Source organism: Quercus suber, unplaced genomic scaffold (genome assembly GCF_002906115.3).
Source record: "Quercus suber isolate HL8 unplaced genomic scaffold, Cork oak 2.0 scaffold_825, whole genome shotgun sequence".
NCBI classification, from domain to species: Eukaryota; Viridiplantae; Streptophyta; class Magnoliopsida; order Fagales; family Fagaceae; genus Quercus; species Quercus suber.
In genome coordinates, this window is record NW_027070255.1 from 162,467 (window position 1) to 176,950 (window position 14,484).

Consider the following 14,484-nt stretch of genomic DNA (forward strand, 5'->3'; position numbering starts at 1 on the left):
TAAGTCATTTGAAAATTATACTTTCTCGCTCATTTACTTGCACATTTTTTATCTAATCTATTCATCATTTATAATCCTTGTACAAACACACTCAAATCTACATCTAATTTCAGAACATATTTGCATATTATTTTGTGATTAGATTACATCGCTCATATTAAAACTGTGAAATAATTTTATTGTATTTGACAAAATAAATTGTAACTTTGTATAGAAGGAATATGAGTGCAGTGTAAGTAATGTGTTGTACAAATATGTGTACGATACAAGAAACTGAGGCTTAAAGCCCATTGGACTAATATAAATTCATAACTTAGAAATTGGCCCATCATGAACAGTTCTCTCCAAATGACGAGAATGGAAAAAAAAAAAAAAAAAAAAATCAAAAACTATACTCAATCCAAATAGCAACACTAATTATAAGCATAGTGTTTGTTACAACTAATCAAGACTGAATTAAATATCTACTCAATATCTACACGACACGTGTCTTGGCTGTAACGACTACATTCTTGATTCTACAACTAATCAAAACTGAATTAAATATGTACTCGACACGTGTCTTAGATATTTATAACAAACTTAACACATTGGTTAGACATTAATGATACGGACGGTGACACCATTTTTAGGAAAATGGTACAAAACCGAGCTATTTTACAAAATATTTTATAAACTGTTGCGCTAAATATTGTAATTAATTATTAATAGGTAAAAATGTGATATCAATAGTGAGTCTAGATAAAACAAATAAAATTTTGCTATATTAACAATTTATAAAAACATTATAAAATAGTTTTTTACTATAGTATTATTCTCATTTTAAATTTGATTGTTGGGTATAGTCTCTCATGTTTGGGTTTGACTTATTTCTAGTACTTTTTTAACTGGAGGTTTTCTTTTGTTTTAAATACACTATAGCAAGTGGTGGTGAGTTTTAATCTCCACATTTTATTTAGTTGATGAGTGATGTGACAGTTTCTCATTAAAACAAAATGAGATTTCAGTTAAAAAAGTACTAGAGGTAAGTACTAGAGATTTCTTCCTTTGGTCTAATGCACCACTGCAGTATCACTACTTTGGTGAAAAGTGAAATTATTGTAAGTTGACACTTAAATATATGAAATTGGATACATTCTTAGATTATTTATACCTTTATTGCCTTTTATTTGAGCAATACTATTTGTGTAGAAAAAAAATTTATAATATTTCTTATAATAGTTAAGTTAGTAAGTTTTTACTGGTTCTTATTCGAATCTATTATTAACATCATTTTTTTACTTATTACCAATAATTTGTCACATTAGTTAAGTGTGAATTTTTGTTTTGTTTTTGGAGTCATTAGACGTTCTCGTTTTATTAATATTGAATGAATGTGTGCAAATAAGAAATTATTAAGTCTATTGAAAGAATTGTTGAAATGGTCCTCTCAGAACAACGTCACGAGTGTAAATGTATGCATCAGCTTATTAATTAGCACAAAAAAAAAAAAAAAAACATAAAAGTCATCAGGTGATGTCACATTTGTATAAGTAGCATCAATCTATTGTAGATAATGGAGAAAGACCACACAACAGTCCTAAAACTAATAAATTTAGGGGTGTGCGGAAAACCCACCGACCCGCCAAACCTGACCCAACCCGACCCGCCGGGGTGGGTCGGTTTTTAGGGCTTGGTGGGTTGGGTTACAAAATTATTTTTTAGCGGGTCGGGTTGGGTTTGGGTCATAAATTACAAACCCGCCAAACCTAACCCGACCCACCCATATTTAATATATATTTAAAACATATTATATATTTAATAATTTTTTTTTAAAACTAGCTGTAGGGCATATATATATATATATTATATTTAATAATTTTTTTAAAAAACTAGCTGTAGAGCAGCACTTCTTCAGTTCCTCCTACTAATACTAATCTTTGGGTTTTTTTTTTTTAATATATTAATATTTATATTTTTTCTACCCAATTTAATAATAAAAAAAAATTTGTCAAACTCATGGGTTCAACCCGACCCAATTCGATCCATGTGAGTTGGGTTGAGTTAAATTTTTTTTGACCCACCATAATGGGTTGGGTCAAAAAATCTCCTCAACCCGATTCAACTTAACCTATGCACACTCCTACATTATAGCTGTATGTGACTGTGCCGTGTGCTAGTTGGGGGGGTGGTGTGGGGTTGGGTTGGGTTTTGATTGAAGTAATTGCCATAAATGTATGTGCCCCAACTATAAGAATCTCTATTCAATATTCGTAAACGTAATAGTCAATGTGAGTGTGACACACAGACAAGACCTTCTCATATAATGCAGTCACCGACGAAGACTTCTGCACAATATCTTTAGCTCAAATCTAGTTTAGAGAGAAAATCTAGTTTAGAGAGAAAGAAATAATGGAATCACTACACTTTGAAGAAGGTGTACAAGCACAACAACAAGCATCTAATAATAATGACTCCAAGAGAGGAGGCTGGGCTACTTTCCCCTTCATTATAGGTCTCTCTCTCTCTCTCTCTCTCTCTCTCTCTCTCTTTTACTATACTGGTTTGTGCTCTAATTTAAACTCAAAATTTTTAAGTTGGTCTAATATATGGATTTGTCTTAATTGAGCAGGATGTCATGTCAGTCTTGCTCTTGTAGCTGGTGGGTGGGCATCGAACTTGTTAGTGTATCTAATAACAGAGTATAACATTAAAAGCATAACAGCTACAAAAATACTCAACATTGCCTTCGGTTGCAGCGCTCTCTTTCCTATTGCTGCTGCCATCATCTCCGACTCTTTCTCTGGCTCTTTACCTGTCGTTTCCATCTTCGCCTTTGTTTCCTTGCTGGTAACTAGTGTCTCTTTTAAAAAAAGAATTACTAAGTTCTCAATTTACTAAGTTAGTCAAAGGGTATAAATTTGGGGAAAAGTTATTAGAATCTCATTTCATTACCTTTTGTGTGTGTGTGTGTGTGTGTTTAAAAAAAAAATTGGTACTAAGTTCTCAACTTACTAAGTTAAAGAGACATGTTAGAAATACAAACCTTTTTACAAAATTATTTACAAACGTTTGATTTAGTAAGTGATTATTGGCAAATGAAAAAAATGATGTTAGTGGTGAACCTAGGTAAAACCCAATATATAAGAAACTAGCCATAATAACAGTTTGTAAAAATGTTGTAAAATAGTTTATAACTATAGCATTACCTCTAAGTTAATGCACTTTATTTGTGATGGTAAATGTATTTATAAATCTATTTGACAAGTATATATATAATAATTAGTTTGACCTTGCATGTATTGATAAAATCGTGATATACTTGGTATTATCTATTACCATTTTATGACGTGAAATTGATAAGTTCACACCAAATACCCATTTTTTCTTGGAATAAAGAAAAAAAAAAAAATCAACGCACTTTGCACTTTTTTTTTTTTTTTTTTTAAATTTATCTCATTTAAAAGTGATTTTGTGCAATTTCTCTTTATTTCATTTGAAATAGAAAAGAGGAAACAGATAAAATTATTACTTATATGGATATGCACACACAAAGATTTTTTTTTTTGGTTTCCGTCATTTTATTAAACTGAAGTCATACTTTCAGTTTCCCCTCAAAAAACAAAGAAAAGAAAAAAAGAAAAAAAGAAAAAAGTCATACTTTCAGTTACTTTCTAAATTGACATGAAATTTTTTGCTATTTTTACCAATATTATTTTTGGTCTTCCACCATAGATGCACGTTAGTTTCAAGTTAATCCAAGCAATTAATAAATTCTTGACATGACTTAATATCATAAAATTGTTGTACTAAATATAAAATTTTCAAATGAAATTATGGCAATGGTGCCCTCAACGTAGCTATGCGCTTTTCAGTATAATAACTTTTAAACTAAGTTTGTCATAACACACACATCATGTACAAATATAACAAAAGTTGGGTCTTAGATATTATGGTTAAGCCTAATGTCTATTATGTAACTACCATTTTATTAGAGTATCACCAGCAGTCTCTCCAAATTTTTGTATTGTTTGGAGAGTGAACAGTTCATTTTACATTTTAACTACCCACTTTTTCAAATACACATTTCAACAGATTCTCTATCTCATTTAAATATTATTTCTACATTCATTGTTTATTTTTTTTATCATCATTTATTCTTTTTTTAACAACTATATTTTTCACTGAGAAGTGTTATGTTCACAATATTTTACACAATACTTTCACAACAAAATTTATGTGGAAAGTTGTTATTAGTTCTAATTTAAACCCACCACCGAAATTATTTTTTTAGTCGGAAATATTAACTAATAACAATCTGTTACTTAAAATTTATTGTAAAAATATTGTGAAAATATTGTGGTAGTATTTTTCAATTAGGATTTTTTATTTTTTATATTATTATTTTTTCTTTCATTTCATTTTCATCCATACACGTTTCATTTCATTTTTTCTTTTTTCTTTTTCTTGTTTTTCTCCTCCACACAAGTGTCTAGTCCTATCTCTCTATCTCCCCTTCTTTTATTTTCTTTTTCACTTCAAGAACATTCCAGTTTCAGCAACCTCACATTTTGTTCACATCAGAGAGAGAGAGAGAGAGAGAGAGAGAGAGTGCTGCTCGTCCACCGCCCCACCGCCTCTCGTCCTCCTCCCCACCACAGGGCTGGGTCAGATAGGCTTTTTTTTTTTTTTTTCATATTTTCTTGTTCTAATTCAACTTTATTTTAAGAATTGGATTTTGTTTTATATTTGGATTATGTGAGAAACAGAGAGAATGAGAGAAAAAAAGAAATCCGGAGGAGTGAGAAAAAAGTCTTTTTTTAATTCAACCAGTATTATTTTAAGGGGAAATATTCTTTAGATATGCTATAGTGATCTCTAGGCCTGAAGAGCTACTGTAGCAAATCTAAAAAAAAAATTGGAGATGCAGAGGTTGTTGGAGGGGTTTTTTTTTTTGTGTGAACAGTGATTTTTCTCTCCAAAATTTAGAGATAGCCAGGCTGCTGGTGATGCTCTTAAATCATGAAATTTAAAAATTTTCAATTCCATAGACATTTTAAGGCATTTCTATTTACATCCACAATGAACTATTATTAACTAAAAAGTAATAAAAATTCAAATAAGTTAGGATTAAAATCTATTAAAAAAAACCTTCCACGTGAAATTATAAAAACTCTAGCATACTAAATAGGAATTATAAATTATATAATAATGGTTTATTTAATAATTGCTTATTTTGTTTCTTTCTACAAGTTATTTACTTATGGTCACAAAAAATATCCATTATAAAATTCCATATTTCAAAGGAGTTTATTTATGTTCTATTTTAACTTATTTTATAATCGATTATAATATATAGTTTTTGATTAAATTTGGAATTATATAATTTGCATACATCATGTGAGATGTAACTTAAAATGATTATTATTCTTTTATTTTTAATATCTATTTTATTATTAAAATTTTATTATATTTTTAAAATATTTTTTTTAGTTTACATATGATTCTTGATTAATACATGAATTGCATGGATATACTTTTTGATTTTAGACGCCCAATTAGAGTAATAGACTATAGCTTTAGTCATAATTTGACGGATTTGTGAATGATATCAAGAGCAACATTCACTGAATTTTTTTTTTTCAATTTTGTGTAATCTAAAATATAATTTAGAATATTTTCTTAAATAATTTTATATTGGTCAACAAAATGGAATGTCACAAACTGTCTATTTTAGATGAAATTAATCTTCTTCTTTTTTTCATTCTATTTCATTCTTGAGAATTCAGGGTATGATCATGTTCATCCTCACGGCTGTAATACATTCCTTGAGGCCACCTCAATGTGTAATTGGCTCATACACATGTGAAACCCCATCAAATTTTCAATATGCAGTCATCTACATGACCTTATTGCTGGCTTCACTAGGAGTTGGAGGCACACGCTTCACAATTGCAACTATGGGAGCTGAACAATTTGACAAGGCCAATGATCAAGGAATTTTCTTTAATTGGTATTTTTTAACCTTGTACATTGCTAATGCAATTAGCTTCAGTGCTATTGTTTATATCCAAGACAATGTGAGTTGGGGGTTAGGATTTGGAATCTGTGCCATTGCAAATGTCATTGGCTTAGCCGTATTTATAATGGGAAAGAAATTCTATTGCCAAGTTAAGCCAAAAGGAAGCCCTTTCACAAGCGTAGCTCGTGTCATGGTTTCAGCTATTCGGAAAAGGAAAATACCGAGAACTATTGCAAACCATGACTATAATTTTGGAACCACCGAGGCATTAAAAATGGAAGATGATGCATCGATGAAAAGTTTAAGGTATGAATCACTTTAACTATATGTCTGTTTTGGAAATTATCTTAGCTATATATCACCATTTTGTATTTTTATTGATATTATAACGGTGAAAAAAGAGAGTAAAACTAAAGAAAAATTTGTTATGCATAATAGATCAATATACTTATCTAGTAAATATTGAATTACTTGATTAAGTAGAATAACTCAAATATTAAAAATGACACTATCTCTAACATCATATGCCTTTGATTACCTATAACCTTTTAAGGGTGGTAATGCTTGACATTAATAAGGATCACCACATAAACACAACACAATTATTTGTTGGTTGGTGTTTAAGGCAAATAAGTTCATGTTAATTGTTCCTCCAAAAAAAAAAAAAAGTTCATGTTAAAAAGATTGACCATTTTGACATGAGTAATAATATATTGGGTCAATTTTGTGTTGATATGCTTAACCTACAATCAACTTGAAATGACTTGTTTCTCAAAAAACAAAAACCAAAAAGATTGAAATGACTTGATTTATTATTTGTGTTAATACAATTGACTTAATTATTTTAAACACAAACCTATTTAACCAATATAAAAAACGTTAACGTTTTTCCCCCTATATAAATTAGACTTCAAATATATAATTAAACTTGTTATTATGATTATATAGGTAATTTTTTCAATGAATCCGTAACACTTTTACCCAAAACAGTGAATAAAACCTTTCATTTCATTTTAATTTTCTTAGATTGTGTCGGTCCAAATTTTGTTCCCACCATATCATGGTTGGGTCTACGGTCTACCCAATAGTTCTTGTTTCCCAAGTTATTTATAGTGATGGGGAGTGTTTTAGTTTTCCTTGTTTGACTATTGTTTAAGAGAACAATCATGAATTATGCCATAAGTTGAAATTTTATTGTATTTATCAAAATAAAAAAGATTATTGTTTGTAAAACTAAAATGTCACCACTTCCATACAGATTCTTGAATCGTGCAGCTTTGATAACTGAAGATGACAAACAATTAGATGGCTATTACGCAAGATCATGGAGATTGTGTACCATGGAAGAAGTGGAAGCCCTCAAAACCGTGATAAAACTTATCCCATTATGGTCTGCTGGCATTTTTTTAAGTACTTCAATAGGTATTTCTAGTAGCCTCATAACCCTCCAAGCCTTAACCCTGAATCGACACATTGGGCCACATTTCGAATTCCCAGCTGGGTCATTCCTACTCTTCAACTTATTAGCTACAGCCATCTCAATCTTCATTGTTGATCGTTTCTTCACTCCCATGTGGCGAAATCTAACCCATCGATCTTTGACACCAATCCAACGTATTGGAATTGGACATGTAATCAATATCCTTGGTTTAGTGGGATATGCCTTAATTGAAATTCGAAGACTCCATGTGGTTCGAACCCACAGCCACACTAACCAACCTAGTTTGGTTGTGCCCATGTCAGCATTTTGGCTTGTGGTGCCACTAGCCATTGTGGGTATTGGAGAGGGGTTCCATTTCCCAGGATCAGTTGCATTATATTATCAAGAATTTCCAATATCACTAAAAAGTATGTCCACTGCTATGGTCTCATTATTACTCGCAATTGGGTTTTTTCTAAGCTCAGCTATAATTGATTTGGTAAAGCGAACCACTACATGGTTGCCTGATGATATTAATGTTGGAAGAGTGGACAATGTGTATTGGATGTTGACAGTGATAGGAGTGGTGAATTTTGGCTACTATATAATTTGTGCCAAGTTGTTCAAATACCAAAATATTGAGGAACATGATGGAGATTCGAGGTCTGCTCCCTAAAATTGGGAAGATAAATATTGAGTATTTTTATAAGTTGGTTTACTTACGCTACGTGTGAAGGAAAGAAATTTGTGCCATTTTAGAGTTTAATAAATAGTTGTTTGAGATGAAGTTGGTTTACTTACTCTATGTGTGAAGTAAATTGGTTTACTTATTCTACGTGTTTAGACCCTTTTTGTGATGAAGTTAAATAATACCTTAAAAGCATTGGTAAAGGCCATTAATTTTTTTTTTTTTTTTTAAATTTAATTGTTACAACAAGTGAAGGAGGAGGAGGGGGAGGCTTGATTCTCTTTATAAAAGAAACCAAACAAACGCCCCTAAGTTCCAAGACCACCTACACTTTGTAAAAACCATTTACACACCTCGTGTTTGCATACCCTAAATAAGATATGTATAAACAAATTCCTATACATGACTTGGCTATATCCTCTACGAGTTTTGTGGGTGAGTGATACATGGCCCAAGGGCCTTAGGCTTCACTATGAGAGACCCCGACACTGAAAAATAATTTGATTATGAGAATGGTATAAATACCTCCCTCACCATCCTTATGCAACTAAGAACTGAAAGACTTATTTGAAAAATCCTTTATAGCTTCCAATTTACTATGTTAAGTTTTGGAGTGATCATCACCATCCTTCCATGATTATTATTTTTTATCATTAGGCCAAAACATCACAAGTTCGTGCTTTATGTGTACAGGAACCTGAGGTACCAGAGAACGTTCTTTGGTAAGAACTTCCAATCTCGAACCTCAATACTCAATTACCCTTGTTCAACTTTCCAACACCTACAAGTTCGATCACCAAATTCCGCAAGCCATATTCTACACCAGCATCTAGTTGTTGAAGTATTTGAAGTACTCAAAATGGAACCTCCACTGTAGCTCCTAACAAAGAAATTTATCATGCCCAGAAACAGAACCTGTCACTCTACAATAAGACATTAAAATAAATCTCACAAATATTAAAGTGGTGAAATCGGAACATAAAGTAATAAATAATAGTAGTAGGCCACAAAACAAATTATATTCATAATGTGTATTATGTACATCTGGGTCCGTCCAGCCATGATAATTAGTGTGGCCTTATGACATATAGGGAACTCTATAATTTGATCTTGGTGGAAGAGGTCAACAATGTGAGAAAATTAGAGAAAATTATAAATTTATAACATATCTTATGTTTACTCTTGTCGCGGCTATGATATAAGGGATGTTATTATTTGTTAGAGATATATATTAGTCATATTAGCTCAATGTAATAGGCTCAAGCCCATTCCTACTTGTACTATTAGTGTAGGGTTTAGTCGCCTATATATACTCATGTTAGGGTTCATTGTAACATAGGCTACTGTACTACACTTTTATACAATAAAGATGTAACCTTTAAAGTATTCTTCCATAGATGTAGGCCGACAAGGTTAAACCACGTAACCTTCGTGTTCTCGGTGTTCCTATTCTATGCTTCCTTTTTCGCATCCACTCTAGCATATACAACATGATATAATACATTGCGTTGCTAATATTACATTTAACATGGTATCAGAGCCAAACTCTGTTCTTGGCATCAAACAAAATCTCTAGCAAAGAAGATTCTCACGTGCGTAACACAGATCCACAACAGTGCCCATGCCTTCTTTTAGATCTGGGTCTATAGCATCATGCAGCTCCCACGGAAACTCCGTTGCTGCCTTGCTGCTACATCTCTGATCTCTCAAGCAAGTCGAACCACTCACCTTTCAGATTTGTGCAAATCTAAACTTCGCCTGATGAAATCAACACCACAGACGTGATCAATAACCTCCCGCGACCAAAACCCAGGAACTTGGCCCCCAAAGGAAGCTTCACGCGCCACCACGCGCCGCCAACAACTCCGGAACTCTCACACGCACTGCCAAAGTTTCTTGACTCTCAGCTCGGATCTTAGTCACACGTGCCGCCAAGACGGCCTTGTCGTCCTCCGATCTACTTGGCCTGAGAATCTAGTCCTCATTCGACGTCACACGCGCCTACATGCGCCGCCTGGGTATTTGTCTGGCCACCATGCGCTAGTACGCGCCGTCATGTGCTGAAGAACTTATGTTGATGTCATCAAGTGACATCATCGTTCCACGTCAGCATGCCACGCATGCCCTAAGCTACGTCAGCCCTAGACACGTCAGCAGTGTCGCCTTGTCAGCACCACGTCACCTAGCTGACTGTTGACCCGAACCGACCCAACCCAGACCACCTGGATCTGACGTGTGAGCATTGACTGTTGACTTTTTACGTTGACTTTTGACCAAAAGTTAAAATTTCTGATAGGGCTTATTTTGTTCAGTTTTTCGCGTAGATTCCAATTTTGGACTCCGAGTTTCTTCTTCATTTGAAACTCCGAAATTGGTCCATTGGCATATTATTCATTGTGATTTCTTCAAAGGCATTCTTCAAGACATCTTCAAGACATCTCCAAGTAATCTTCTCATGCTTATCCAACCTCAAGCCTTCATCGAGCTTCCACCTTGAGTTTAAGGGAGGGTGTTAGAGATATATATTAGTCATATTAGCCCAATGTAATAGGCCCAAGCCCATTCCTACTTGTACTAGTAGTTTAGGGTTTAGTCGCCTATATATACTCATGTTAGGGTTCATTGTAACACAAGTTACTGTACTACACTCTTATACAATAAAGATGTAACCTTTAAGGGATTCCTCCATGAATGTAGGCCGACAAGGCTGAAACATGTAACCTTCGTGTTCTCGGTGTTCCTATTCTATGCTTCATTTTCCGCATCTATTCTAGCATATACAATATGATATAACACATTGCGTTGCTAATAATAATGTTATCTTTTTGTTATGTGTTGCTTGTATATTGCAGCATTAGTGTGTTAATTTTTTTTTTTTTTTTTAATTGGGATTGAGTGTTTCTAGCAATGTAAAATAATGTTTCTTTTTGTTATGTGTTGCTTGTATATTGCAGGGTCACATAGTTTGACCTTATGGCCATTTATGGTTTGACTACCCATTTCACATTGTGTAATGGTTTAAAAAAAAAAAACTTGTTCTGTAAAATAATTCACTCCTCTATTTTAATTTCCTTTATACTGTGCTTTCTGGTCTTGGATGGATCAAGTGTGTACTATGATCAGCATACCTATTAGTCAGTTTCCTTTTGCTTCTGATTCAGGTTCACTCAGCAGATAAAATCCTTGAACTTTTGAATGTGGGGAATAGTCGACGGAAAACGGAAAGCACGGAGGCTAATGCAACTTCTTCACGGTGAGCGTGCATGAGTTGAATTTCTTAGTTGCTCTAAACTTTTCACCCCCTTTACCATCCATGTTGAGAAATTTATTACATGGAGCCCTCTCTATGCGGTGCAACCTTTTTGCATGATCTCATATGAAGTTGTCTCCATCTAACCAGATCACATGCAGTTCTAGAGATCACTGTGAAAAGAAAACAGAGAAACAAGTATCGAAATCAAGTCATGCAAGGAAAACTTGCACTTGTAGATCTTGCTGGCAGTGAACGAGCTTCTGAAACACATAATGGAGGCCAAAAGCTAAGAGATGGAGCTAATATCAACCGATCACTTCTTGCCTTAGCAAACTGCATAAATGCTCTGGGGAAGCAACAAAAGAAGGGTCTTGCTTATGTTCCTTACCGGAATAGGTATCTGATTGTACTTATTATAGCCGTAATTCCTCCCTCCTATCGAATCTAATATATATTTCCTTGCAGCAAATTGACACGAATACTTAAGGATGGTCTGAGTGGCAATTCTCAAACGGTCATGGTTGCCACAGTATCCCCTGCAGACAGTCAGTATCACCACACTGTGAATACCTTGAAGTATGCCGACAGGGCAAAGGAAATAAAGACACACATTCAGGTGAACTCCAATTTGTCTGGGATATATCTGCTTTATAATTCTTGAAAGTGTGAGCACTGAGGAAGTTATTTGTGGCTTGCGGTGCTCTAACTGATATTTTCTTTGGATGAACATAATTCTGCTTTAAGGCTACTATTCACCTCTTTTTATATTATAGCTCTTAATAATCCTTGACCTTTTTTTCTATTATGATTTGGGTCAGCTTCCCTCTTGCATGGGATTGGAGTAAGGTCATTTTGTTCTTTGCTAATTGAATTGTCAATACTTTAGTTTGTATTCTGCCACAGCTGAATGTATCCTTCTTGTCAAGAGCCCTGTAGCTCAGTGGCATTGCTTGTTGTAACAATTGATTTATCAAAAAATAAAAAGAACAAACAGTTGAATGTATCCTTCCTGTATATTTCTTTATGGTATCTGCTTGGCTTATCAGATGCTCTATTTTTTTCTTGGGTGCTCATTGTCTGTTTATCACCTCCTAGATTCATGACTTTAAGCATTTATTGTCACTTGGTTGTTCAAGTTATCATAACATTCATGTTTCTTTACAGAAAAACATAGGCACAGTAGATACCCATGTATCAGACTACCAGCGGATGATTGACAGTCTTCAGGTAAGCTATTAAAAGGTATGTGTTGTATTTAAGGTAGCATAGTATATGTCTTGGAACATGACATACTTGATTTTACAGAATGAGGTTTTCCGACTGAGAAAAGAACTAGCTGCAAAGGAATCACAGCTTAGTCTCAAACCTGCTGAAAAAGCTGCAGATGATATGTCTTGGTTGAATGTATTGAGCCATGAAATCAGTGAAAATGTTCAGGAACGGATAAACTTACAGAAGGCATTATTTGAGCTTGAGGAAACTAACCTTCGTAACCGCACTGAACTCCAGCATCTTGATGATGCTATTGCAAAGCAGCAGGTTAGATAATGTCAGTTTAATCATTTAAACTGTATTTTGCATGGTTTATAATTTTGAATGTCAATATATTTTTTTTTCTCTTCCACCCTTGATCTTTCTCAAATTCTGTCTACTTATATATATATATATATAAAGAAACAAATCTTTCTCAAGTCTATGTGGAGCAAAATTTAGTGTTTATTTCTTCTAAGGTCTGAAGGTCTAAACAATTGGTTTTTTTTTTTTTTTTTGGCTGATGTGGGCGTTCAGGGCTCTTAGAGCACCTGACTAATACCTTGGATCTGATGGTCTACGCAACTCCTTAGAATTTAGAATTTTGTGTGTTGCTTTTCTAAATTGTCCGTTAACAAAATCTTATGATTATGGTGCCCAAACACAGGCCAGCTGGAGACCTGAATCTCTGATTTGCTGTTCTATCTCCCCCCCAATCTTTTCTCGCTTTGCACGCCAAACAAGGATTGAACTTCTATACAATGTTTAAAACAATGATGGAGTACCTTTTTCTATGTCACAGGTTATTGAAAAAGATGGAGCGGTTGTGGAGGCTTTAAGAGCAAGAAGGCAAGTCATTCTGGATAACATCCGTGACAACGATGAAGCCGGTGTCAATTACCAAAAGGTAGAATATATCCATGTATTGGGGCTCATAAGAATTACAATTTTGGAACTTTCTATCATATAACCATTTTTACTTTTGCAGGAAATTGAAGCAAATGAGAAGCATCGATGCCAACTCCAAAATATGAATGAGGAAGCCATTAGTGACAGTGGCAATAAAACTTACTTGGGCATTCTCAGTCAATACAGGATCCTGGTAATTAGATAGAAGTATTAATCCACTTATTGTAGAGTTAGCCATTATGATTGTAGAAAGTTTCACCTTGGTATCTGGATCCATTTGAATACATGGTACAAACAAATTAGCGAGGAAGTCATTGTTTTACCAAACAAAACTTGGGAAGTGATATTGTGAATTAAAAAATACTCCCAGTGAGTTAATTAAGTCAACCAAGAACCTACCATGAACCTTAGAAGAAAAAAAAAAAAAAAAAAAAAAACCTTCTTTGAAGAAGTTGATTACTCATCATTATTGTATTGGGTTTTTTGGGCCTAAGTTCGTTTATCATTTGGGCTATGAACTCAAATCTGATCCTTACATTTATTAACTTAGAAATTATAGAAGATTTTTTTTTTTAAATCTAAAAAAATTTCTACAATGTGGTGTAGCCACTTGGCACAACCACGGCTTAGATTGATTAGATGAAGAATTTGAGAATGATTAGATTACACTACGTTGCTGCTTTTTTTAAAAAAAATTATAATACATGTTGCTACTTATTATTATTATTCTTAAATTTTATAATACATGTTGCTACTTTTTTAAAATATTAAATGTTTTCTTCTACGTGTAGTACAGTAATTAAATAAGGATCAGATAAATCAAATGAAAAATTTAAATTGTAATTAAATTAAGATATTTATCAATTTAGAAATTATAGAAGAAGAAAAATTCTATTTTTTTTATAATAGACGTTGCCTTTTTCTTTTTTTCATAATACACGTTGCTACCTTTTTTTTTTATA

The 14,484-nt window shown here is 33.3% G+C and overlaps 2 protein-coding genes across 3 annotated transcripts; both read left to right on the top strand.

Moving 5' to 3' along the window:
• Positions 1 to 2,360: 2,360 nt before the first annotated feature.
• Positions 2,361 to 8,217, top strand: LOC112017580 (protein NRT1/ PTR FAMILY 2.7). 2 transcript variants are annotated; one of them, XM_024050041.2, is made up of 4 exons: positions 2,361 to 2,494; positions 2,612 to 2,829; positions 5,769 to 6,307; positions 7,260 to 8,217. In XM_024050041.2, the coding sequence occupies exons 1-4, from the start codon at positions 2,392 to 2,394 to the stop codon at positions 8,095 to 8,097; spliced, it is 1,698 nt and encodes a 565-aa protein (XP_023905809.1). In that variant the 5' UTR covers positions 2,361 to 2,391; the 3' UTR covers positions 8,098 to 8,217. The 2 variants fall into 2 exon arrangements, with proteins under 2 accessions (XP_023905809.1, XP_065623649.1); XM_065767577.1 differs by lacking the exons at positions 2,361 to 2,494; positions 2,612 to 2,829 and adding an exon at positions 4,380 to 4,646.
• Positions 8,218 to 11,082: 2,865 nt separating this feature from the next.
• On the top strand, positions 11,083 to 13,917 carry LOC112005394 (kinesin-like protein KIN-8B). The gene is made up of 8 exons (XM_065767583.1): positions 11,083 to 11,095; positions 11,233 to 11,362; positions 11,510 to 11,758; positions 11,828 to 11,978; positions 12,527 to 12,589; positions 12,668 to 12,901; positions 13,416 to 13,520; positions 13,602 to 13,917. Exons 1-8 carry the CDS (start codon positions 11,083 to 11,085, stop codon positions 13,725 to 13,727), a joined length of 1,071 nt encoding a protein of 356 aa, XP_065623655.1. The 3' UTR covers positions 13,728 to 13,917.
• Positions 13,918 to 14,484: the final 567 nt, after the last annotated feature.